The sequence below is a fragment of the Xenopus laevis genome, chromosome 3S, assembly GCF_017654675.1.
Source record: "Xenopus laevis strain J_2021 chromosome 3S, Xenopus_laevis_v10.1, whole genome shotgun sequence".
Lineage (NCBI taxonomy): Eukaryota > Metazoa > Chordata > Amphibia > Anura > Pipidae > Xenopus > Xenopus laevis.
In genome coordinates, this window is record NC_054376.1 from 107,098,953 (window position 1) to 107,126,488 (window position 27,536).

Consider the following 27,536-nt stretch of genomic DNA (forward strand, 5'->3'; position numbering starts at 1 on the left):
AGAGTCCCCCCCCCTTTTTTTTTTTTTTTGGTTAGAGGCTTGATGTCATGTATGTGACACTCATTGAAATCTAACAGTGAAATATTCACAAGATGCTTCTTGGGCTGTGTGAGCATTCATTTTTAATCTTGAAGAAGCTTCTGGGATTCATAAATAAAAAGCTGAGTTTAGAACATAGTGTGTTTGAGTGTCACACACATACCCAGTGATACAAATAAATCAATAATATTGTCATAACAAACATTCTTTAACAGCTTTATTGTATCTTATGTGTGTCTGATTGTTCTTTTTTTTGGTAACAACCAGGTTTCCTAATTTTTTCCAAATGTATTAAAAACAAATGTCTCGAAATTGGTCTGAATTGGTCTAAAGGTAATATTGTTTTTTTATTTAATTTTTTTTAAAATTGAAAAGAACCTGTGAACACATATGAACGCCTCACCCTTTAAATCTGAGATGATTTCAACATATACACTCATTGTGTAAACCCTCCTTATCTCAAAGCCTAACACAGGCTGCAGCACAGGGTATGTTTACACCAACCTCTTTATTATGCTTTATACACACCCTTCCCATGCAGATGTAAAAATAGAAATGAGCAATTTCTGTTTCATTTGGGGAGTACATTGAAGTACATATACGACCCAACTCTATATTTAAATAAATTAGAAAGAAATATAACGAATTCGCCTTTAACAACAGAATAAACTTATTCAGAGTTCAAAAATAAATTATTTATTGCACAGAACGGTTTGGAGTGGGGGGAACATTAAAGTCAGTTTATAGTAAAAAAAAAAAAAAAAAACACAGAAAGCGAATAATACACTTTTTTCCTGTGACAGAAGAGATTTAAATGCAGAAAAATGAAGAGAATCGTTATTCTGTGTATCATACAAGTAAACAAGAATATTGTACCATTAGAGGTGGGATGGGGGGACAACTGTTGCATATTGATCATTAAATCCAAACAAGTGTGTATCGTTAGCAAGAATCACAGTGTTGAGGGGAAGCACAGTGAGATGGATGGACGCCCCCAAAAAACTAGGCACATCTTCCAGCAAATAAACCAGATAAGGACACGTTTCGTTGTCTATAATGAAATACTGTGCGGGATGCGGGAATAAACGAAACAGTCATTACAGGCAGGAATTATAATCCCTCCGCTGAAAATTGGTTTGTAGATCTCATTTATTATTGATATTTCTCTAGCTGCTGAGAAAACCAAGAGACAGAAAGAAAGAAAGAAAGAAAGAAAGAAAGAAAGAAAGAAAGAAAGAAAGAAAGAAAGAAAGAAAGAAAGAAAGAAAGAAAGAACAATCCCTTGTGTTTTCCCCAACCAGCAGCAAGTCTCCATCTATATGGAATTATTTGATTTTCCCTGTAATTACGAAAGCTCACAATGCTAATTAGAAATGTAAAATATTAAAAGTTCATTCCTTTTTACCCATGTCGATTTTTGGGTGAAGAAAGAAAGAAAGAAAGAAAGAAAGAAAGAAAGAAAGAAAGAAAGAAAGAAAGAAAGAAAGAAAGAAAGAAAGAAAGAAAGAAAGAAAGAAAGAAAGAAAGAAAGAAACGGTCTTTCCCTCTTTGGTGTCCCCCAGGGAGACAATGAAGAAAGAAAAAACTTACCTGCTGGGAAGACCAAGAGACAGAAACAGAAAGAGAGTGAGAGAGAGAGCAAAATATATATATAAATACAAAACAGTCTAATTCAAAGGGGAACAAACTGGATCTGCTTCCATGTAATTGTGCTTCTTTAAAGTTACAGAACCTAAGACAACCTGCACTTTGGCGCGTTGTGCGCGTGAAAATGGAAAGTGAATGGGAGTTATGGAAGACCCAACGCGTTTCACCCACATGCGTTAGGGCGCCAGCACCCAAACAGAGCCGAATCAGACTGCATAAAGGCTTACGTAGGTGTCTTTGCTGTCAAAATAACACCGGATACAAAGTGGAATCTTGTTACTGAAGGGACAACCACCATGAAACCAATTCTAAAGATCATAGTCGTGTTGTTGCATTTTTTAATCCTCAAAAAAGCCATTGGTAGAACGAAAACTGGTTTAACAACAAAGGTATGATTAAGGTGTATACAACAAGCACATGGATGTAGCACACCAGCTTTCATACCTACAACTCCCAGAATCCCCTTGGAAGGCTGGGTTTTTTTTTTATAATAGCTGGCTAATCAAATTTCTGATCTCCTTTATGTGACCTGGAAATAGATGAAGTACCTTGTGAGTATTTCTCACAGATCTGATAGGGTGGGGGTGTGGAGGAGTTCAGGTGAGTCAATGGCTTCATATATATATATATATATATATATATATATATATATATATATATATATATATATATATATATATATATATATATAATACTGTGAGTCCTGAATAAAGATCCCTGCTCTTTGTAATAAATCTCTATTAAAAGTCAAAAAAAATCCCACACAGTTAATGGACGGCGGAATATTTCATCCTTTTCTGTTTTTGTCTCTGATTGCAAAACCAGACTCGTACTACGTTCTTTTTGAGGTCCAGTTTCTCTGCAATAGCAGCGATTTTCTCGGACGAAGGTCTGGGCTGTATGGAGAAGTAAGCTTCCAAGGAGCGTTTCTCCGGCGCGGCGATCGACGTGCGTTTTCGTTTCCTCTCGCTGCTGTTGTAGAGCTCGGGTTTGGCGTTTTTTTCCCTGTAAGCAGCTTCAGCTTCATCCAGCCAAGCCTGAAGGACTGGTTTGAGGGCTATCATGTTATTGTGAGACAAGGTCAATGATTCAAACCTGCAGATGGTGCTCTGGCTCAAAGAACCAACACCTGGGATCTTGAGGTTGGCCAAAGCCGAACCAACATCTGCTTGGGTAACTCCAAGTTTTATTCTTCTCTGTTTGAAGCGCTCGGCAAACGATTCCAACTCCCTTGGATCCGACTCCACATCGTTGATGCAAGACATGCCATTGTGAGCAGAGACAGAGTGAGGGTGGCCCATGGCTTGGTGTAGGTGGCCCATGGCTCCCAGGTGATGAGGATGAAGTTGGGTGGACATCAACGTGTGATCAGATGCCCCCATGCCACTTACAGTCAAGGTAGGTGAGATATGATCCAGCAGATCTCCTTCCAGGCATTGGTGCATTGAGTGGTGACTTGTGAGGGTTGAGGGATGGGACATGGACACCGCAGAGGAGGTAGAAGTGCAGGGGAGGCTGCTCATGTTATGGTAGGTTACGTCTGGCTTGAAAGGATGGTTTTTACCGTGTGAGACGATATCCACCGCCGCCAGAGCTTCAGCACGGGCCAACAGATTCTCATCAAAGCCTCCAAATATATTGCCCTGGAGCTGCAAGCAAGAATGCGCATATTGGTGTCAGTGGGGAATACTGTCAACTCAGGATTAAAAAACATTTTCAAGCACAGAGATTCCTCCTCAAAGCTCAGGTCATAAAAATTAATATGAAGGCAGAAGCTTTGCTTGAATAGACATGTGGATGATCTGAGACAAGGGGAAGGGGGAGAGGGACTGAGGGAGAAAGAAGAGAGAGAGAGAGAGAGAGAGAGAGTTTCAGAGCTACTAGCAATTGTTCTGATGACATGAAAAAACATTAAGCAAGTGCCTGTCAAAAAATGTGCCTTAAAGCGGCAATTATGCTTGATGGACATACCTGAGGGGCTTGGAGGCAAACTCTTCTCATGGCCTCGGAGTTGGAATGCAGGCTGGGGTACTTGGGCTCCTGGAGGATTGGGTGAATGCTGAAAGGCTGCTTACTGTTCATGGTCATCATCTTTGTACACCTGGCAGGTAGGCAGCCCTGATTCAGGGATGGCTCTGTGGCTTTCTACTGATAAACTGAGCTATTTGCAATGCCACAGCTCTTCTCTCTCTGCTCTCTCTCTCCCCCAGTTGCTTCTCCACTCATCTTACAGCCAGGAAGCCAAGAATAGGTGCAAGCACCGTGCGCATGCGCGCTGCAACTCGGGAAGCTTCTGTTCGGCGTCCCAGGGAGCTATCCAGCAGCAGCGGTGCTGAACATGTCGCCTGCTCTATGTTCTACACAACAGAACTGGCAGCCACTGTGGGAAGGGCTCATGCTTATTGCAATCAGCTAGGGATTGGCACTGGAATATCTTTAGGAGGATCTAAAACCAAAAATACATTTAGGCTTATAAAAGAAATATTAATTATAAGGCAACTTTCAAGTATAAAGGTGTTGTTTTTTATAAAATCTCAGTGGTTTCAAAGTTATGAAATGTAACTACTATCATAAACCAGTGGCATAACTAGATATTACTGGGCCCCATAGCAAATAATTGTTAAGGCCCCTAAAATGTCTAGAGGTTGACTTGTTTTACCATTAGTTATTGAAATTGTACATGAATTAGGGTCTCATGGGGCCCCTATATCTCCTGGACCCCCTGCATCCGTAGTCTGCTTCCTCTGTAGTTACGCCCCTGTTAAAAACATTTTTATTCTCTGTCCTAGCAAAAAGGCAGCTAGGGAAGCTACATGCAAGGCTGATCCAGGGTTGGCCCAGCCGAGCCCCCACACACACGCGCGGGCACACATGCGCGCAATTTGTGTTTGCCGCGACCTGCAGCAAGAAGATTAATGCAGAGAACAGGATTGGGCTAGCGGGCCCACAAGAGCCGGGGGCCCACTGGATTTTTTCCCGGTGCCAGTCCGACCCTGGGCTGATTTCTGCTACATTGTTTCAAGAAAAATCTTCAAAACAAAAGTTGCTGCATTCCTCAGAAAAACGCGTTTTTTTTTGAGGAGGGAGAATAACAGAATTTTTTTTTCATAGTGTAGTATTTCCAACACTTCATTTACTTACACTCTTAGTGATTTCATACACACATTGTGCCGTGTTCATTAACACTTTTTATGTGCCACATAGTGAATACAATAAGTCCCGTGAAACGTGTCCTTGGAATGACACAAATCCCCGTGTTGATTAATCACCCTGTGGAGTAATCATTCATTCCATACATTCTTTACTAATCAGTGACTCCCACATGTGAGAACTCAGAAAAAATGAACGTAACTCGGGAGAGAACTTGAATGTTAATGATTCACAGACAACTGACAGATTCAGAGAGGATACTACTGGAGTTTTGGTTCTCCGGTAGTACAAAACACTCACCAGTAGGGATGTCGCGGACTGTTCGCCCGCGAACTAATTCGCGCGAACATCGACCATTCGCGTCCGCCGAATGTTAGCGAACGTCGCGCGACGTTCGCCAATTTGGGTTCGCCTTAGCTGGCGCTTATTTTTGCCCTCTCACCCCAGAGCAGCAGATACATGGCAGCCAATCAGGAAGCTCTCCCTCCTGGACCACCCCCACACCCCCTGGACCACTCCCCTTCCATATATAAACTGAAGCCCTGCAGCGTTTTTTCATTCTGCCTGTGTGTGCTTGGAAGAGCTAGTGTAGGGAGAGAGCTGTTTAGTGATTTGAGGGACAGTGCTATTAGTCTAGCTGTGTTGGGGAGTGGGACTGGTGTGCTGCTCCTAGTAGTTCAGCACCAACCAGAGTAATTTTTTTTTTTAATATACATATATATATATTTTTTTATTTTACTTATCTTACTGTTCTTTAACGTGTCCAGTGCTGTTTGCTGTTCTTCATAGTAGTGCACCAATAGTAGTGCACTTGCAGGCATTGTTTGCCCAGTGTGTTCTTCAAACAACTGCCACCTAGCTGTGTGAGCTTGTTCACATTCTGTCTAAATATCAATAATAATACCGTCTCCAGAAACACCACCTGAGTGACGTTTTCCAAGCAGCAATAATATATTCCGTATCCACTGCTGTAGTGTATACAGTGACCTTGCAGGCATTGTTTGCCCAGTGTGTTCTTCAAACAACTGCCACCTAGCTGTGTGAGCTTGTTCACATTCTGTCTAAATATCAATAATAATACCGTCTCCAGAAACACCACCTGAGTGACGTTTTCCAAGCAGCAATAATATATTCCGTATCCACTGCTGTAGTGTATACGTTGACCTTGCAGGCATTGTTTGCCCAGTGTGTTCTTCAAACAACTGCCACCTAGCTGTGTGAGCTTTTTCACATTCTGTCTAAATATCAATAATAATACCGTCTCCAGAAACACCACCTGAGTGACGTTTTCCAAGCAGCAATAATATATTCCGTATCCACTGCTGTAGTGTATACGTTGACCTTGCAGGCATTGTTTGCCCAGTGTGTTCTTCAAACAACTGCCACCTAGCTGTGTGAGCTTTTTCACATTCTGTCTAAATATCAATAATAATACCGTCTCCAGAAACACCACCTGAGTGACGTTTTCCAAGCAGCAATAATATATTCCGTATCCACTGCTGTAGTGTATACGTTGACCTTGCAGGCATTGTTTGCCCAGTGTGTTCTTCAAACAACTGCCACCTAGCTGTGTGAGCTTTTTCACATTCTGTCTAAATATCAATAATAATACCGTCTCCAGAAACACCACCTGAGTTGTTGTTGTTGTTTTAAAAAAAATGCCAGGCAAAGGCAGGCCGCCATGCAGAGGCACTAGGGGCCGTGCTGCTATGCTATCCTGTGGCCCTAGGAAATTGCCCAGTTTTACAAAGGCAATTACCCTGAACTCCCGAAATGCTGAAGAGGTAGTTGACTGACTTACACAGCACACCCCATCCTCTACCGTTTCTAACTTTGCCACAACATCCTCATCCTCCTCTGCTATGGGCACCCCACGTAACACTTCCTCCACCACCGGCGCCCCTTCTTCACTGGAGTCGGAGGAGTTATTGACACATGAGTTTCTTGAACTGAGTGATGCGCAACCATTATTGGCAGAAGAAGATGAAGGAGATGAGGACGTTACACCAGATATAATTCTGGCAGACAACACAACAGAGATGGACATAATGAGTGATGAGGAAGTCCCCGCTGCTGCTTCCTTCTGTGTGCTGTTAGAAGAAATTGATGCATCTGAGGAGAATGATGATGAGGAGATTGATGTTTTGTGGGTGCCCAGTAGAAGAGAGCAAGAGGAGGATAGTTCAGATGGAGAGACGGAGAGTCAGAGAGGCAGGAGGAGAATAAGACTTAGAAGAAGCAGGGAGGACAGCTCGCAGGGAACAGTAGGGCAACAACATGTATCGGCACCTGTGGTCAGCCGGCCAACGCACCCGCCATTGCCCGCCAACTTCTACTGTTACCGCCAGATTGCCAGCTTCAAAAAGCTCAGCAGTGTGGGATTTTTTTAATGTGTGTGCCTCTGACAAAAGCGTTGTAATTTGCAATGAGTGCAGTCAGAAACTGAGTCTTGGGAAGCCCAACACCCACATAGGTACAACTTCTATGCGAAGGCACATGAACGGCAAGCACAAAGCACTATGGGAGCAACACCTCAAAGGCAGCAGACAAACTAAAAGCCACCCTCCTTCTGGTCCAGCATCTTACTGCTCTACCTCTGCTGTCCTTGACCCGTCTGAACCACCCTCCACTCCGCCTTCCACCTTGACCACCAGTTCCCAGTCATCTGCCCCCAGCCAAGTTTCTGTGAGGGCCATGTTTGAGCGTAAGAAGCTAATGTCTGCGAGTCACCCCCTTGCCCGGCGTCTGACAGCTGGCTTGTCTGCACTCTTAGCCCGCCAGCTTTTACCATACCAGCTGGTGGACTCTGAGGCCTTCCGCAAATTTGTTGCAATTGGGACACCGCAGTGGAAGGTACCCAGCCGCAATTTTTTTCCAAGAAGGGAATACCACACCTGTACCACCATGTGCAGAGCCAAGTCACCGCATCTCTGTCACTTAGTGTTGGGGCAAGGTTCATATGACTACTGACGCATGGTCCTCCAAGCATGGTCAGGGCAGGTATGTCACCTACACTGCCCACTGGGTGAACTTGCTTATGGCTGGGAAGCAGGGAATGCGTGGCTCAACAACAACAGTGGAGTTGGTGTCACCGCCACGGATTGCACGCGGTTCTGCCACCACCTCTACTCCTCCTTCGCTCTGTACCTCGTCTTCTTCCTCTGCTTCCTCCTCCTCTGCTGCTGGGTCCTCCTCCTCCACACCTGTGCACCCCCAGCTCCCCCTAGGCTATTCGACGTGCCAGGTACGCCGTTGTCATGCTGTCTTGGGGATGACGTGCCTGGAAAGCAGAAACCATACCGGATCTGTACTCCTGTCATCTCTGCAGTCACAGGCCGATCGGTGGCTGACCCCACACCAACTGAAGATCGGAAAAGTGGTGTGTGACAACGGAAGCAATCTGTTGGCAGCACTGAGACTGGGCAATTTAACACATGTGCCCTGCATGGCACATGTTCTGAATATAATAGTCCAACGTTTTGTCTCGAAGTACCCAGGATTCCAGGACATTCTCAGGCAGTCCAGGAAGGTGTTGGCCCATTTCAGACGTTCCTACACAGCCATGGCACGCCTTGCTGACATTCAGCAGCGGTACAACATGCCAGTCAGGCGTTTAATTTGCGACAGCCAGACTCGCTGGAATTCAACGCTCCTCATGTTTGAACGTCTGCTGCAACAACAAAGAGCTGTCAATGAATACCTGTTTGAACTGGGTGGTAGGACTGGATCTGCAGAGCTGGGGATTTTTTTCCCCCGTTACTGGGTGCTTATGCGCGATGCCTGCAGGCTCATGCGCCCTTTTGAAGAGGTTACAAACATGGTCAGTCGCACCGAAGGCACCATCAGCGACCTAATACCCTTTGTTTTCTTCCTGGAGCGTGCCGTGCGACGAGTGACAGATGAGGCTGTAGACCAGCGTGACGAGGAGCAGGAAGCGCACGATTTCTGGTCGGAATCACCAGAACGAGCCCAGGCACCTGCTGCAACGCAGGGAGAGGTGTCAGAAGTGGAGTCAGAGGAGGAAGGTGGCTTTGTGGAGGAGGAGGACCAACAGGAGCAGGCTTCCCAGGGGGCTTGTGGTGACCTTTTGGGGACCCCTGGTCTTGTACGTGGCTGGGGGAGGAGACCGTGGATGATATAGTCCTTGATAACGAGGAAGCGGAGATGGATACCTCTGCATCCAACCTTGTGAGAATGGGGTCTTTCATGCTGTCATGCCTGTTGAAGGACCCCCGTATCAAGAGGCTTAAGGAGAAGGACCTATACTGGGTCGCAACGCTACTAGACCCTCGGTACAAGCATAAAGTGGCAGAAATGTTACCAACGTACCACAAGTCCGAAAGGATGCTGCATTTACAAACCAGCCTGCAAAACATGTTGTACAATGCTTTTAAGGGTGATGTCACTTCAGGAACTCATCAACATTCCAGGGGCAGAGGTGCCAGTAATCCTGCCACGAGCGCACCTGCAAGGACAATGCACTTTGGCCACTCTGTAACGTCAGACATGCAAAGGTTTTCAGTCCAAGGCAGCGCCAGAACCCTTCTGGATCCACCCTCAAAGAACGCCTCGACCGGCAGGTAGCGGACTACCTGGCATTAACTGCAGATATCGACACTCTGAGGAGCGATGAACCCCTGGACTACTGGGTGCGCAGGCTTGATCTGTGGCCAGAGCTGTCACAATTTGCCATGAACCTCTTGTCTTGCCCCGCCTCAAGTGTCCTCTCAGAAAGGACCTTCAGTGCAGCAGGAGGGATTGTAACTGAGAAGAGAACTCGCCTAGGTCACAAAAGTGTGGATTACCTGACCTTTATTAAAATGAACGAGGCATGGATCTCGGAGGTTTACTGCACGCCGGAAGACTTGTTCTGACTCCCCATGCAGCTGTCCTTCTCTGCACGCCGCATGACTCCACACACAGCTGTCCTTTAGCGTCCTCCTCCCTCCGCCACCGTTACAAACTAGGGTGCAAACCCTACTGGTTTCATTTTAATCAAAACTTTTTGGACAGGTAAATCCTGAGTTTTTCTGGCCTCTGTGCTTCAGTGGCTGCAACCAAAAAAAATATATTTTCAGCATTTATATGGCATATTTTTTCTGGCCTCTGTGCTTCAGTGGCTGCGACAAATTTTTTTTATATTTTTAGCATTTATATGGCATATTTTTTCTGGCCTCTGTGCTTCAGTGGCTGCGACAAAAAAAATTAATATTTTTCAGCATTTATATGGCATATTTTTTCTGGCCTCTGTGCTTCAGTGGCTGCGACAAATTTTTTTATATTTTTAGCATTTATATTTTTTCTGGCCTCTGTGCTTCAGTGGCTGCGACAAAAAAAAATTTATATTTTCAGCATTTATATGGCATATTTTTTCTGGCCTCTGTGCTTCAGTGGCTGCGACAAAAAAAACATAATTTTTCAGGAAAGTACACATGCCTAATTTTTCAGGGGTTCTGCAACAGTGGCAAAATCGCATCTTTTATGGTCACCGCAGGTGATCAATAAAGTAGACCAAAACTGGGCCCACACTGCAGAATCAGTGTTTTTTGGTTCACTTCACTGTACATTGAATTACCTCTGCCTGACCATGCACGTGCGCACAAGCATGGTGACTGCTAAACACACCACTACAGAAATATTGCCACCAACAGGACGAACATCCTGCAGGTGACAAGCAACTAGTAATTAAAAACTATTATTTGCTCACTTGACGGTATCATTCATTAAAGCTCTTTGCGTTTTTTTGCGTTGCAGTAAGTGCCGCGTTTTGTCTTTGCGTGTGAACAGGCTGTAACCTTTACACGACTTGATTGGCATGTAGACGCCGGACGTTTTAAAGCAGTTTATTACACAAGTTTAGAAATGTAGTGTGATTTCTGCCCTTTACAGAACTCTGCAAGGATTTGATGGACATTTTAGGTTAGGTAGCTTTGCTGGCTAGTAATCTACCTTCTACTGCAGTGCTCTGTATGTAGCTGCTGTGGGCAGCTGTCCTGCTGCTGATCTCTCATCTGCTGACTGCTGCCTGTAACCCAATAGTCCTTGTAAGGACTGCTTTTATTTTCTTTTTTGTTTTTTTACTTTGCTACTGTAAGAGCCCAGTGCTATTAGTCTAGCTGTGTTGGGGAGTGGGACTGGTGTGCTGCTCCTCCTAGTAGTTCACCACTACCAGCACCAACCAGAGTCAAAATTGTTACAAAGTATCTTATTTGCACCTGTTAGCTGTTCTGAGCTCTCTGCCAAAAGCTAATTAAGTTAGAAACTGTTTTTTTTCTGGCTGTTCAGTTCAGAGAAAAGAGGGACTTTCCAGTACAAAAGAGGGACAGGGGGTTGAGTGGTCAAAAGAGGGACAGTTGGGAGGTATGCAAGTGCCACCTAGCTGTGTGAGCTTTTTCACATTCTGTCTAAATAACAATAATAATTCCGTGTCCGTAAACATCACCTGAGTGATGTTTTTACAGCAGCAATAATATATTCCGTACCCACTACTGTATACGTTGCCCTTGCAGGCATTGTTTGCCCAGTCTTTAACCAAGTGCCACCTAGCTGTGTGAGCTTTTTCACATTCCGTGTCCAGAAACATCACCTGAGTGACGTAGTGTGATTTCTGCCCTTTACAGCACAAAACGCAGCGCTGTGTCAACAATGTATTTTTCAGATACATTTTTGCCCTTGATCCCCCTCTGGCATGCCACTGTCCAGGTCGTTGCACCCTTTAAACAACTTTAAAATCATTTTTCTGGCCAGAAATGTGTTTTCTAGCTTTTAAAATTCGCCTTCCCATTGAAGTCTATGGGGTTCGCGACGTTCGCGAACCGTTCGCATTTTTGACGCAAGTTCGCGAATATGTTCGCGAACATTTTTTCCGCCGTTCGCTACATCCCTACTCACCAGGGGATTTGTGTCATTCCAAGGACACGTTTCACGGGACTTATTGTATTCACTAAGTGGCACATAAAAAGTGTTAATGATCACAGCACAATGTGTGTATTAAATCACTAAGGGTGTAAGTAAATGAAGTGTTTTTCTGAGGAATACAGCAACTTTTGTTTTGAAGATTTTTCTGACAGGTGGAGGAGAACCTGAACTATTGCTGGAAACCATAATATCCTTGGACTCGAACTTTATTTGGACATTGTTTCAAGAGACAGAACCAGCAGTTTAGGAAAGACACACAAACATTGCATTCAGCCGCGATTAAGTTTACAAATAACCATTAAAAATGATAATAAATGCACATTAGTTCATTAGAATTAGATTTTTACATTAGACAGCACTTGTTCTGTCCCTTTTTAACCAACTTCCATAGGAACGTGTGGGAGAGCATAAGTAACATTACAATACGGCATCCTTTGTGAAACATAGGTACTGCATACTGTGTGTAATCCGCTTCCCTTTAACAACCTCTTTGAAAGATGTAGCTGGGAAGTGTTGCAAAATACAGGCTGAATAAGTCATGTAGAATATAGGAAAGAGATACTTCTAAAAGGTAAATGATCATGGAGAGCATTTCTTGTCACGTGCTAAATTATTAACAATTGTCATTAGCAGTTGTCCGGGTGAGAAAACACTAACTTAAACTACATTTCTTTCTAAACTATTGAGGTTTATCAGCCCCAAACTTTCAGCCCCTCTCCTCCAACTGCTCGGTTTCTCGGCAGCATCATTTAAATAATACATATGCGTAAGATATAAAAAAAATATATATACATAATAATAGTCTTTAATCTGTACTTCATCCCTGCACTGCTGAGAAATATCATTAAATATCTGTTAAATGTTTGTTAAATACCAGAAAGCAGGATGAAGATGCAGCTATTGGCCTCTGTTTTTAAAAGGATTGTATATTGTTTAATTATTATTATTATTATTATGTTTTTTATACATAGTGTATGTATTATTATGAGGATATCCAAAACTTTTAATGGATTTTACCCCCCCCCCAGAAAATACCTCTTAAAAAAAAATCCCCATCTTTCACCCTTCATGAAATCCTTTGCAGTGTCTGACAGTACATGATGTTGTTGTTTGCAAAAGACTATGAGGATCTTTACACATAGTACAAGTAAAAAGAGGCTGTTAAGTGCTTGTTCATTGACACAGAATAACCTCAGATGTAGGGTTGCCACCTGTCCAGGTTTGACCGGGACAGCCCAGGTCAAAATTGCCTTCCCAGTTCTCCAAATTAGGAAAACGGGGCAGGATTCGCTATGACTGATGCAGCAATCAACCAATCACAGATTGCCATATTCTAGCCCTGCCCCTGATATAACGACCTGCCCCCATTGTACCACGGCCCCACCCCCTGCCCGGATTCAACCAGGCCAAAAGGGAACAGAATACTAGTATAGTTAAGTGCATTTGGGCACAAGCACAAAGTGAATCCCTCTTAAAGGGCATAGAAAGGCAAAAAAATAAAATCCCATTTTTACTTTCGTTAATGAAAAAGAAACCTATCTCCAATATACTTTAATTAAAAAATGAGTACCATTTTTATAAGAAACCTGACTGTATGCAGTGAAATTCTCCCTTCATTTACTGCTGTGGATAGGAATTGTCAGATGGTCCCTAACTGCTGAGCAGGGAAACAATCATACTTATGAACAGCAGGGGGAGCCCCCGCCTTACTTCCCAGTCATGCAGAACTCAAGCAGCTTTGTTTATGACGATCCCTAAGCAGCCCAGACCACACTGAGCATGTGCACAGTCTTAGGGGCACATTTACCTAGGGTCGAATATCGAGGGTCAATTAACCCTCGATATTCGACCGTCAAAGTAAAATCCTTCGAATATTGAAGTCGAAGGATTTACCGATATTCCTACGATCTAACGATAGAAGGAATAATCGTTCGATTGAACGATTAAATCCTTCGAATCGAACAATTTTAATCCATCCATCGAAGGACATTCCTTCGATCAGGAAATTGTTAGGAAGCCTATGGGGACCTTCCCCATAGGCTGACATTGGCCTCGGTAGGTTTTAGGTGGCGAACTAGGGGGTCGAAGAATTTTTTAAAGAGACAGTACTTCGACTATCGAATGGTCGAATAGTCGAATGATTTTTAGTTCGAATCGTTCGATTCGAAGGTCGTAGTCGATGGTCGAAGTAGTCATATTCGACCATTTGAAATTTTAACTTTTTTTCCTCTATTCCTTCACTCGAACTAAGTAAATGGGCCCCTTAGTCTTGCAAAGATGTTTAACAAAGTTACAAGATGGTGACCCCCTGTAGCCAACTTTGAAAGCATAAATTATTTGTTTGATTAAATAGACTCAGAACAGGCAGACGGCACTTCTGGAATAGGTTTATTGGGGTTGCAGCTGTAGAACCTAACGCGTTTCGGGAGTAAATCCCTTAATCATAGGTAACAAATCATTATCAACAGATAGTATACAAAATACAGCATTTCTAGCCTTATTCTATTTTAGACTTTACATGCCCTTTAAATCTGCGTGACTACTTTTTGTAAATTACCTTTAATAGGTTAATGAAAATGATTTCCCAAAGCGACTACACAACAAAATACTAAAAGTTATAGCGTAATGGCATTACTGATTTTCGTTTTCAAAAAAAGCAAGTCCCTTTGCTGGTGTTTATCCAGCTTTTAGTATTTTTTCCTTTACATTAGCTAATGAATCACTTCCAGAGACTGCCGATTGTTTCCAGACTTAAAATGCATTTAATAGCATCATAAATTGAGATCCTAAAATTGAAACCACTAAGTAATCGGAAATAATAAGTCTCTATTGATTTTCATAGGAGTGAAAGCCATGTTGCAAGGTTCCCTACATTAGTGTGATCATCCGTCATTCGATGTAAGCTGCAATCACAGAACACAATAAGTGATGGGCGGATTTCTCCCGTTTTGCTTTGCCAAAAAATGCGCAAATTACCCGCAAAATTTCAAAAAAATTGCAAAAAATTTGTGAAACTCGAAAATTGCTGCCCATGTCAATTTTGGATGTGTGTCCAAAAAGTCGCTCAAATCAATTTTGCTGCCAACGTTAAAGTCAATTGGGTCCAAATAGTGTTGACGCGAAGCGATTTTGACGCAAACGACTTTTTGTCTTGTCCAAATTTTTGCAGGAGTTCCGCAAATTTATTCGCAGGCGGTGAAACATGGAAATTTCACACCAGGTGAATTTATTCACCCATCACTAAACATAATATCTGTTATCCAAAGTATCAGTTTATTAACATGGGGTGTTCAGTTTGATGAAGTATCCATTTTCATTTTAATTCCTGCCAATATTTCCAATAAAATATCCAACATATTTTTAGCTCTTCTTTTGGCACACCCAGGCCACACCCCCAATCTGTCATTCTGGTATGAATTATTTTTATATCCTTTTATATACAGCTGGAACACCTGCGCATAAGTAGTGTACAGAACTCAGTTAGAATGGAATCCACACTTCTTATGTTTATGTTTTTACATTTTATTATTACTGAGAAGAAGGAAATACTTTATAAAAATATGTACACAACTTCATGGGACTTAACCCCCTGCCCGAAAGGTTCAAATACATTCAATCAAAATAGAACCGAGCTGCAGCATACGCTGCGGTCGTGGGGTCCCTGCAGGGTCGGTATGAGACGCAGCCATTCATGCTGACAACGGACGGAATTGCCTTGGTGACGTCCATCGCACAGATGCATATGGGAGCGCCCACTGGACTTGTACAGTTTGGAATCTTATTGCTATGTTGTGGCAAGTTATCGTGGGGGTTGTGAGTATTCCATAGAGATACCCTTGGGCGACGGCATTTCCGCCCCTCCCGATGATTTATACAGTATTTTGACTAACTCCACTCTACAAGGGTGGGCTCCCTGTGATGTTCTGGACTGTGTTGGGTGCATTCCCATCCATTCACCAATAGCCCTATCACGATACCATACACCCTTGCACCTGAGAGGCCCTAAGGGCGTTGGGTCCGATGTGGCATTCTGTCTGCTCTCTATGACCCCTGGATATATCATTATCAATATGCACGTGCAGTAATTCCCTTGGATACCAATATTGGACACTTGAAGGACATACGCCCAATTTATATATTGGTCGCCCTACTTTATTTTTGCACTGTGGTACCCAGTGTATTGTTGCATGTCCTATTAGGCAGCCACCCATCATATATATACTGTATGCATACATGTATCTTGCACTAGTGCATATAATACATTCATACCAAGGGGATCCCCGTCCATATGCAGCGCTGCTTATTATTTTAACTGTTTTTAATTGAAGTGTTTTGGCTTAGTGTCTAATAAATAATGCCTTTTATTACAATAACATGTTCTACTTTGATTGAATGTATTTGAACCTTTTCGGGCAGGGGGTTAAGTCCCATGAAGTTGTGTACATAGATTTATCTGGTTGTGGACACCCAGGCCCTTTTGGTTCTTATACATAATTTGCATTTATTACCTATCAGCACCCCTCTCTCACTTTACTCCACTGTTGTAATCACATACTTTATAAAAATGTAAACTATTTGAATAAAGATAGAGATGACCTTGATGTAATTCAGAAATTTCTAGATAGCAGGTTTCCGGATAATGGATCCTGTACCCATACCATTTTAGCAAGTGTTTGCCATGGGATACTGCTTCTACTGTTACTGAAGGAAGAAAAACCTCTGCTTTGTAAGTCCCCACCTTTTAGTACTATATGTGCCCAGTCCCCAGCTGTTTAACCCATATGACTTCTGTGTTTTAGTCTAACATGTGTTACTCTATTTGCTCTTTTCTCTTCAACCGTTCTTTAACATGTTTCCTCTGTTTTCCACTGTTTCTATCTTCTGTTTTTAATATTTGACTGTCTTAGATTCAGTCCTCTATCTCTCATCCTCCACCACTGCCTTTTTGTAAGGGCAAAGCATTTGAGACAGCAGACACAGAGGCTGCTGGGTAATTAAGCCTATAGATGGTCCAGTGTTCCTCCTGCTGAATAATTTCAATGAGATTAACTGCTCCAAGGTTTGGGGTCTAGAGTAGCCCAAATGCAACAGATAATCCAGTTCTGGTGGGATGTGCCATCCAGATCTCTGCTAATAAAACTGTGCTTTTATTTCTTACAGTAAAACTGCTTATTGTACATTAGGTGCTGTCATATTTGTTTCCCATTTTGATCGGGTGTTTATTTGATTGTTTATACACGTCTATTTGTCAACTGTATCAAAGTTAAGAGGAGGTGGTTGGTGCAAGGTGTGTGACACATCCAAGTAAAAGGCTGTCTTTTCTGAGAAAAGTGCTTGGTGATTAAGTGGGGTTAGTCTTCAATTATTAGGTGAGTTCTCAATCAGTTAAACTACTTTAGATAAGTTGTCTGGCCTGTTATGTTTGGTTTAATTATATGTATAGCCCAACCAGAGGTAGGCATGTGTTGGATGCACCAATACAAGATTCGGCCAGGATTCTGGCTTTTTCAGCAGGATTTGGATTCCGAATCCTTCTGCCCGGCCGAACCGAATTAAAATCCTAATTTGCATATGCAAATTAGGGGTGGAAGGGAAATTGCATGACTTTTTGTCACAAAGCAAGGAAGTAAAAAATGATTTCCCCTTCCCACCCTTAATTTACATATGCAAATTTGGTTCGGTATTCGGCCAAATCTTTCCCGAAGGATTCAGGGGTTCGGCCGAATCCAAAATAGTGGATTTGGTGCATCCCTAGTTAGAAGGCACTACTGGTGCAGGAGTATCAAGTGGTTTCCCTCTAGGTGTATAAAAGGTAGGGGGTAGTTAAAATAGGTTAGACATCTTGAACTAACCAGTGCCAGACCTCAATTTGCCCCCTTAGTCCTCAATTAGTGTATGTGCAGAACAACCTGCTGTACTGTGCATGTGCTCATCATGGAGGCTTCAGATAACCCCCCCCCCTTACACCTTTTTTATCATATAGACACCCAAGGGCTGCCCTTCTTAAATCTGCTGCCCTAGACACAGATCTTTTATGATTATATATTAATTGTGGCCTTGCTTGGACTCCCTCATGGAGGAAGGAAGATGATGAATGTGATAGATGTAAATGAAGAGCCCTGGGTAACATAAGACTTTGCTGAAAGTCAGGGATCCCACAAAAGTCTAGATCCTATATGTAGTTGTCCTCCTAGGAACGAAAGATAGCAAGATCTATTTAGTAGGGTATGTATTCAGGATATCAGAGCCATGGTAGTCTATAAGTGAGTCTTGTAACCTAGTGTAAATAATGTCTGAAACTCTAGTGTAAATACAACTTGAACCTGTAATTTAGTAGTCCTATGTGACATTATAACATGGAACTGTGAGACATCTGTATCACCAAACCTACAGCAACACATTTCTATACACTTATTCAAGAAACACAGGCCCCAAATTAATGTGTGAGTAAAGCTGTATGGAAGAATCCAGCTTGATCTGTTCTGTAGGCGTGAGCCAGAAGGGTGGCCAAACTAGTGTTCTTTATACATTTAGTTTAAAGGGGAACTCCACACAAACATAACTTAAGATTTTTGAAAAGTAAACATAATTTCAAGGAACTTTGCAATATACATCAATTAAAAAATATGCAGACTTTTCATGATTTTTAATTGTTTCTGAGAGTTCCCTTAGCCTAGACCCCTGCTCTCCTGCTGATCTGTCTGACTACTTTGCTGAGCTGGCTGACTACTGTTACTTTGTATCAACAGCCATCTGTCCTCGGCCTGCATCCTCCAAACCCCACAATTCCCTGCACATGTGATTTCAATAAGGAAAGGAACATCACAGTGCAATGCATTGTGGGTTATGTAGTTCCTGCATGTTGTCTGTAAGCTATGGAGAAGAGATCAGTGTTTAGTCCCTCCTTCCCTGCCAGGATTTCAAATGATGTAGAAAGAGAAGAACTGTTAAACAGTTGGATTTCCGCCTAGAGAATGGCATTTATTCATACTTTTTGAAGAAACATGTAACTGGGTTATTAGGGTTTTCTGTGTTATGTGGGCCTCCCCTTTAAAGGGCATGTAAAGTCTAAAATAGAATAAGGCTAGAAATGCTGGATTTTGTATACTAAATATAAAAATGAACTGCACCACAAGCCTAATCAAACAAATAATTTATGCTTTCAAAGTTGGCTACAGGGGGTCACCATCTTGTAACTTTGTTAAACATCTTTGCAAGACTAAGACTGTGCACATGCTCAGTGTGGTCTGGGCTGCTTAGGGATCATCATAAACAAAGCTGCTTGAGTTCTGCATGGCTGGGAAGTAAGGCGGGGGCTCCCCCTGCTGTTCATAAGTATGATTGTTTCCCTGCTCAGCAGTTAGGGACCATCTGACAATTCCTATCCACAGCAGTAAATGAAGGGAGAATTTCACTGCATACAGTCAGGTTTCTTATAAAAATGGTACACATTTTTTTATTAAAGTATGATGGAGATAGGTTTCTTTTTCATTAAAGAAAGTAAAAATGGGATTTTATTTTTTTGCCTTTACATGCCCTTTAACCATGGGCTATAAAAAAAGTTATAAAAGAGTAACAAAATATCTGAACTGAAAGCACAAACCTAATATGTGAGATAATTTGGTCTGTATAAGGTGAATTGTAATATCCATCATAATTATACTAAATTAACTCCTTGAAAGAAAGGTGGTAAAGGCTTTCACAGATGTATTGGAGCGCAATTCTATGAGTCCTATGTTGGTGTGCAGGGGATTCAGGGCTGATCAGTTGCTGGGGAAGCTCACACTGACTAGCCCTTGTGCAAAGAAACATAAGAAAACCACAGGCATAAATAGTTAAACTGTATTGTCACTGATAACCTTTGCTGCTATCCCCAATGGCAATCTGGTAGTGAGAAGTGGATCATTCCGTTCACACAGACAGTGACATTTTTATGGGAAATTTTTGTGGCTTTCTAGACAATATAAAACAGAGAGCAGTAAACAAACCGCAACACAGACTGCACATAAACGCTCACCGCAAGGGAAAACATCAGATGGGTTAACCCCAATAAAACCTTGCAGGAAATGGGATAGGATAACCTAAGAGATATCGGCTACGTCTTGTGATCAATGAAAGATAATGAATTATAGGAGACACATGCATACCTCCCAACAATTTGGAAAAAGAAAGAGGGAGGAAAAGGTTGCCGTTCGTAGCGCTGCAAAGCTTTGTATGAGAGATGGGAATATGAATAGGAGAGGACCAAACAGAAAGAAGAGTAACAAAAAGTAGCAATAACAATAAATGTGTAGCCTTACAGAGCATTTGTTTTTAGATGGGGTCAGCGACCCCCATTTGAAAGCTGGAAAGAGTCAGAAGAAGGCGGCAAATAATTTAAAAACTATACAAAATAAATAATGAAGACCAACTGAAAAATTGCTTAGAACTTTTAGAAAATACTAAAAGTTGGGAACTATTGCAAAAATGAAAATGTAATATAAGCTTCCTCTTACTGAAGTAGGAAACTTTCTAAATACAATCAATTAAAAATTCTGCATTGTTTCTGAAATAATCAAGTTTATCTAGTTAATCAAGATTATTTCAGAAACTGTCCAGAATTTTGAAATGATTGCATTTAGAAAGTTTCTTATTTCAGTTAAAAATTTTCATTTTCGTGATAGTTCCCCTTTAACCACAAAACTCACAGCATCACAATAATCCGTCTTCATCTCTGTAAATGATGTCAAAGACAGTAAACAGGTCAAATAATATTGCCCACACATGGCTCAATCAATATAATTTGGTTATCTGCAATGGTCCTGTTTAGCCATTGCCTGTTTGTCAAAAAAGCAAACAGATTTTTCTATATTTAATTTTGAAATCTGACATGGGGCTAGACATATTGTCAGTTTCCGAGCTGCCCCGAGTCATGTGACTTGTGCTCTGATAAACTTCAGTCACTCTTTACTGCTGTACTGCAAGTTGGAGTGATATCATCCTCTCCCTTCCCCCCCAGCAGCCTAACAACAGAACAATGGGAAGGTAACGAGGTAGCAGCTCCCTAATACAAGATAACAGCTCCCTGGTAGATCTAAGAACAACACTCAATAGTAAAAGCCAAATCCCACTGAGACTGATTCAGTTACATTAAGTAGGAGATATAACAGCCTGCCAGAAAGCAGTTCCATTCTAAAGTACAGGCACAAGTCACATGACTTGGGGCAGCTGGGAAACTGACAATATGTCTAGCCCCATGTCATATTTTAAAATTAAATATAAAAAAATCTGTTTGCTCTTTTGAGAAATGGATTTCAGTGCAGAAATCTTCTGGAGCAGAACTATTAACTGATGAGTTTTTTAAAAAAACATGTTTTCCCATGCTAGTATCCCTTTAACCAAAGGTTAAATGATCACCCATTTGGTGTTGTTCAAAGATCTAACATGGGTGAAGATGATATTACAGTAATGTTGTTACACCTAGGGGCACATTTACTATGCTCGAGTGAAGGATTCGAAGTAAAAAAACGTCAAATTTCTTTCTTTTTTTTGGGTACTTCGACCATCGAATAGGCTACTACGACCTTCGACTTTGATTCGAAGTCGAAGGATTTTACCTCGAGGGTCGAATTCGAGGGTTAATTAACCCTCGATATTCGACCCTTAGTAAATGTGCCCCTTACTGTATGTACAAGAAACATGGCCAACTCAATATAAACCACAGTCACGCTGCCTCAATAAATAACCTCTACATGGCATTAATGATTTGCATATTTTCCCTATGTACCAAAAATGCTTCTTTCCAACGCACAGCAGCTTTCTTTGAAGTTCACAACAGAGCCCTTCTGATTTCATATGAAACAGAACCTCGAGAGCGTTGCAGAACAGAACGGTACAAAGGAATGCAGGTACAATCATTTATCCTCTATACTACAGACACAGCACAGCGGCAGCTTTGTGTTTTTGTGTTTTTAAAAACAATAAAGAACATAACAATAGGGTTTAAAGGAACAATAAATAAAATTAATTTAACTTTTTTTTTATTTGTGGCCCCAGAGGTAGGCAGATCTATCTATCTATCTATCTATCTATCTATCTATCTATCTATCTATCTATCTATCTATCTATCTATCTATCTATCTATCTATCATCTATCTATCATCTATCTATCTATCTATCTAATAATCATCTATCTATCTATCTATCTATCTATCTGTCTGTCTGTCTGTCTGTCTGTCTATCTATCTATCTATCTATCTATCTATCTATCTATCAATCATCTATCTATCTATCTATCTATCTATCTATCTATCTATCTATTATCTATCATCTATCTATCTATCTATCTATCTATCTATCTATCTATCTATCTATCTATCTATCTATCTATCTATTATCTATCTATTATCTATCTATCATCTATCTATCTATCTATCTATCATCTATCCATCTATCCATCTATCTATCTATCTATCTATCTATCTATCTATCTATCTATCTATCTATCTATCATCTGTCTATCTGTCTATCTGTCTATCTATCTATCATCTATCTATCTATCTATCTATCTATCATCTATCTATCTATCTATCTATCTATCTATCTATCTATATCTATCTATCTATCTATCTATCTATCTATCTATCTATCTATCTATCATCTGTCTATCTGTCTATCTGTCTATCTATCTATCATCTATCTATCTATCTATCTATCTATCATCTATCTATCTATCTATCTATCTATCTATCTATCTATCATCTATCCATCTATCCATCTATCTATCTATCTATCTATCTATCTATCTATCTATCTATCTATCATCTGTCTATCTGTCTATCTATCTATCTATCATCTATCTATCTATCTATCTATCTATCTATCTATCTATCTATCATCTGACATTTTACAAAACTGTAATTGGAGGTATATTCAGAGAATCCCTATAGAACTGCATGATGCCATCATGCTGCAGATTCAAAATTGCTCCTTAGCTTGGCCTTTGCAACCAAATATATTATTTTGTAGGCTAAACACTTTGGACTAAGGCTAAAGTTCTTTTCCTTTGATGCTAGGAAACTATATCTCATGTCGCCCCAGTCCTGCAGCATTCCATCTGTTAAAAAGCCTTCAGCTATTGCTGGATTCCGGGAAGTGCAGTTCAGTAATAGCTAGAGCCTGTAAACTGGATGGACAGCCCTAATATAATAATATGTGCTTTTGACATAAAGGCAACTTACTGTATACTGTATGCCTACACAATGGCTACACAATGGCTGTTCCTGATTATTCCCATGAATATAAGCGATGCTCTTATGGACCACCCAGGAATTAGAGACAGGGAAGTTGCTAAAAACAGCTCTGCTGTGATCATGAAATAGACTTAATTCTGTATTAAGTAAAAAAAAAAAAAAAAGCAGCCTGTGAGCATAATGGGGGTGAAAGAGAATCAGGCTCTTGTAGCATAGCCTAATGCCCTGATTTATGATAAAAAATTTAACGGAAATCATTTATATTTCAACAGGTCTAAATAGCTCCATGAAAGTTTTATCCAAAGTGGCACAGTATTTAAGTCAGCTCCGTTCTAGTGGAGGTAATTAATAGACAGATAAATTTCAGGAAAAACCCTCCCAAACTCCTCATTACAGTCTGTGTTTCTATTTACTGTAAGCGTAATAAAACAAAATTAAATGCCGCCTTGAGATCATTATTAACTGCATTGCATTGTTGATGGAAAATGGTTTCTCGGCTGCCCAACAACAACGGCGTGTTATGGTAAAGGGAATAGGGACAGGGAGGCATTGCAATTCTCACAATGGAAAGTAAGAATTCTGGACATTTTAAAGGGCCAGTAACATGAAAACTTAATATGCTGCACCAGAAAAACAATTGTTCTTAGTAATTAGCAGTGTAGGTTAAGAAAAAAAAAATGTTTTATTTTATTTTGCAAAAGTCACCATTTGTAAATAAATGGTTATGTCTTTCTCTTATAAAGCAGCAGTTTTGGCACATTTTATGTTGGAGATTCAAGGGGGCAAATTCACTAAGCGCCGAAGCGCCGAACGCTAGCGTTACTTCGCTAGCGTTTGTCATTTTCGTTACTGCGCAAATTCACTAACGAACGCTGGCGTAGTTTCGCTAGTGTTACTTCGCACCCTTACGCCTGGCGAAGTTTCGCTAGCGACGTAACTACGCAAATTCACTAACGCGCGCAGTGTACTGAACGCTACCTTTTACGCTAGACTTCCTTCCCCACCTCAGACCTGGCGAAGCGCAATTGAGTAGATAGGGATTGTTTCAAAAAAAGTCAAAAATTTTTCTAAGTCCCAAAAAACGCTGGCGTGTTTTCTACATTATGGGTGATAGGCTGAAAAAGATCGAAAAATTTTTTGGGGCTCCCCTCCTTCCCCCCTACATTTCCTGACTCATGGCAACTTACCTAGACAGTGGGCATATGTGTAGGGCAAAATAAAAATTTTATTTGATGATTTGAAGGTTTTCTAGCCATTTGTAGTGCTGATACGTATTCCTCCATTGAAATTTGAATTTTGCGCCGTATGCAAATTAGCCTTCGCTAGCGTAATTTCGCCTTACTTAGCGAACCAACGCTAGCGCAACTTCGCAACCTTACGCTACCCCTGAGCGCAACTTCGGATTTTAGTGAATTTGCGAAGCGCTGGCGAAACTACACCTGGCGAAGTGTGGCGAAGTGCGGCGAAGTTACGCCTGGCGCAACTACGAATCTTAGTGAATTTGCCCCTTGGTATCTATTTAATAAACCATTTGTGTCATCGTATTCAGAGTTACCGGGGCTCGTCTACAAACTCAAGCACAAGTGCTAGTTGGAAAGCAAAAATTGACACAGCAATGTAACAACACCAGACCGGGCCCCTGAAAATAATCTTTGAAGGGGCCCAGCATGGTCTGCAATTTCCCCCTGCTCTCCCCTTCCTGCCCATTAGGGTGCACAGGTACTTGCACAGACTGCAACTTCCCCGGGTCTCTCTCCTTCATGCTTGAGCCAACATGCGCCTGCAATCACAAGCAGTGGGGCCCCTCTTTTCCTTGGGTCATCTGGGCAACCGTGGAGCAGGGGTGTTACTACAGAGGAAGCAGACCCTCCGGCTGCAGGGGGCCCAGGAGGAATAGGGGCCCCATGAGACCATAAACAATTTCAATTAATATTTGTAAAACAGGTCAACCTCATTTTGGGGGGCCTGAAAAATAATTAGCTGTGGGGCCCAGTAATATCTAGTTATGCCACTGCTGCGGAGTCTGCTTTCTCTACAGTTACTGCATTGACACCTTTTACAAAGGTACTGTCACCCATATATTAGCCTGTACCCCTTCTCTAATGCACTGATCCCCAACCAGTGGCTCACAAGTAACATGTTGCTCACCAAACCCTTGGCTGTTGTTCTCAGTGACCTCAAAGCAGGTGTTACTTTTGAATTTCAGGCTTGGAGGCAAATTTTGGTTGCATAAAAACCAGGTGTACTGCCAAACAGAGCCTCATGTAGTCTGCCAGTCCACATAGTCAATCACAGAACTTATTTGGCATCCCAGGAACTTTTTTCATGCTTGCGTTGCTCCCAAATCTTTTTATATTTGCATGTGGCTCATGGGTAAAAAAAAGGTTGTGGTCCCTGCTCTAATGAATAGCATGAAAGTGCACACATAGACACTAGGGAACCCTAGAAGCTACGACAGCCTGGACATGACTTTAATTTACGGGTTCTCTGAGTTGTTTGCGTCAATAGCCAAATCGGGCTTACGGCAGATGAATTAGACACTAATACCCTTGTTTCTGATGCACGTTGGAAGTGATGCCATTCCAACATATAACTGGACAAAAGTAGTGTAGCTATAGCGGAACAGTGTCGGACTGGCCCACCGGGTACCAGGAAAAGTCCCGTTGGGCCCAGGTGTCAGTGGACCCTCATGCTGCTAAACTTTTGTCCTATTTTATGACCATTCCCTTTTTCTATGAGAAAAAGATTCTAAATAGATGGAATAATAGATTATAGTATGTAAAAGAGACTAGGAAAATAGAAGTTGAGTGAGGAAAGGAAGAAAAATAGTAATGAGAGTGGGCCCCTGGTGTCCCAGTCCAACACTGCAGAGGAAGCAGACCCTGGAGTCACTGGGGGGCCCAGGGAACAGGGGAGGCTGGACCACAGGGTTGGCTTTCTCTATAGTATTAAAATCACCCCTCCCCAATACTCTTCTACTCTAAATCGACGATGCGCTGCTGTGTGATCATGAAGAGGGGGGAATGGAAATGGGGCCAGTAGAAAGAGAGTTGTCATGTGCATCGGGCCCCTCTGAAGATTTATTTGGTGGAGGAGAGGCCCAGAGTGGTCTTGTTTCACCACTGCTGCACAAAATAACATATGACACAACTTGTGTACAATTTACCAAAAAATATATGCTCCTGGGGAACTGTGCACAAGTTGTGGATAAAAAGCATGGCAGTTTGTGTCCAAAAATCGCATCTTGGGCAGTTTACTCATTTCAGAAATGAGACCCACAGTATGAAACTCGTTGGTTACATCCCTGCAGGATTATAAGATATTTACAGGATCGTGGAGAAGAGCAATTGAGATAAGGAGGCTTATCAATGCAAATGAAACCTTTCTATGACAGTTTTATAATACGCAATCTGGATGTATGCAGTAACAGAGACTTGTTCAGTACTAATCAAAAGTGTAAAAAAATAAAATAAATGGAAATATTTTTTTAATAAAGCAAACTTGGCAGCAGTGGGTTCCCTTCAATTTAGATGAAAGGAGTTAGAAGGCGTTTCTCAAACTGGCTGGAAAATACAGTGAATCTTTGCAAATCAGGGATATCCAGATGGTCCCGATGGTATTAAACGATATAAAAGGGAACTTTTCAATACATTTTTATTTACACATGCCAGCAAAAGTAAAATGCAGTGTAGGTGCAAACTTACATGCAGAATTGTGTCCATTGTGGCACTTGATATTAAGTATCAATGCATGTGAAATACAAACACAACATATATTTATGCGGGAATTCTGCAAAGTTATTCCAAGTTGTGGGTGAAAGACGTGGTGTATTGCATATTTAGCACATTGCAACTGTAAATGGGCCCTTTGCTACAGGTCTCTGTAAATTGAAATTATAACTGCTGAGAGGGTCTATATTTACTTTTACAATTACAATTATTTTTTTATTGCTCACTTTTCTGTTCTTCTTCCCTCTTCCTCCTTTGCAAATAAGGCCTGGGTATAGGGTGAGTTAGTCCAGGTTTTGTCTCCCCTATACAGCAAACTAACTTCAGATCAGTAAAGGGTTAAATGCGAGCAGATGAAAGCTATTCTGTTCATTTAACTGCTGCCATAAACTCAGTAAATAATCTCATTTTAGATAAGAAAAGCAAATTCCTTCTTACACTCAACCCAAAAATGTAAACCCTGTTGTAATATGCCTACAGCAAAGTGAAAAATTAAAACATCTGACTGTGGTTGAAGCCTTTCGTCATTTAAGGAGCAACTTTTACCCAATATTTCACAATGCAGGGAAAGAAATAATGAGGGGATTAGGAGAATACAAAACACATACAGTTTATTTGAAGCAGGCTTGCCTATATATCTGAGAAGATAGCTTTAATTAAAGCCCTGAAATATTTATGCTGTTGGCCATGCTGTCGTTGTTACAATGTAGAACACAGACAAGAAGAGCCAGGGATAAACAATAAGCAGTATAGCTGGCTTAATATATATATATATAGATAGCTCTAGACTTAAAGATAGAAAGGACCTGAACACCCTGGCAAT

General features: G+C 41.5%; 1 protein-coding gene across 1 annotated transcript; it reads right to left on the reverse strand.

The window, feature by feature from the left end:
• Nucleotides 1-719: 719 nt before the first annotated feature.
• Nucleotides 720-3,777, reverse strand: LOC108712404 (POU domain, class 4, transcription factor 3). The gene is made up of 2 exons (XM_018254622.2): nt 3,658-3,777; nt 720-3,335 (listed from the first exon to the last, which is right to left on the reverse strand). The coding sequence occupies exons 1-2, from the start codon at nt 3,775-3,777 to the stop codon at nt 2,454-2,456; spliced, it is 1,002 nt and encodes a 333-aa protein (XP_018110111.2). The 3' UTR covers nt 720-2,453.
• Nucleotides 3,778-27,536: the final 23,759 nt, after the last annotated feature.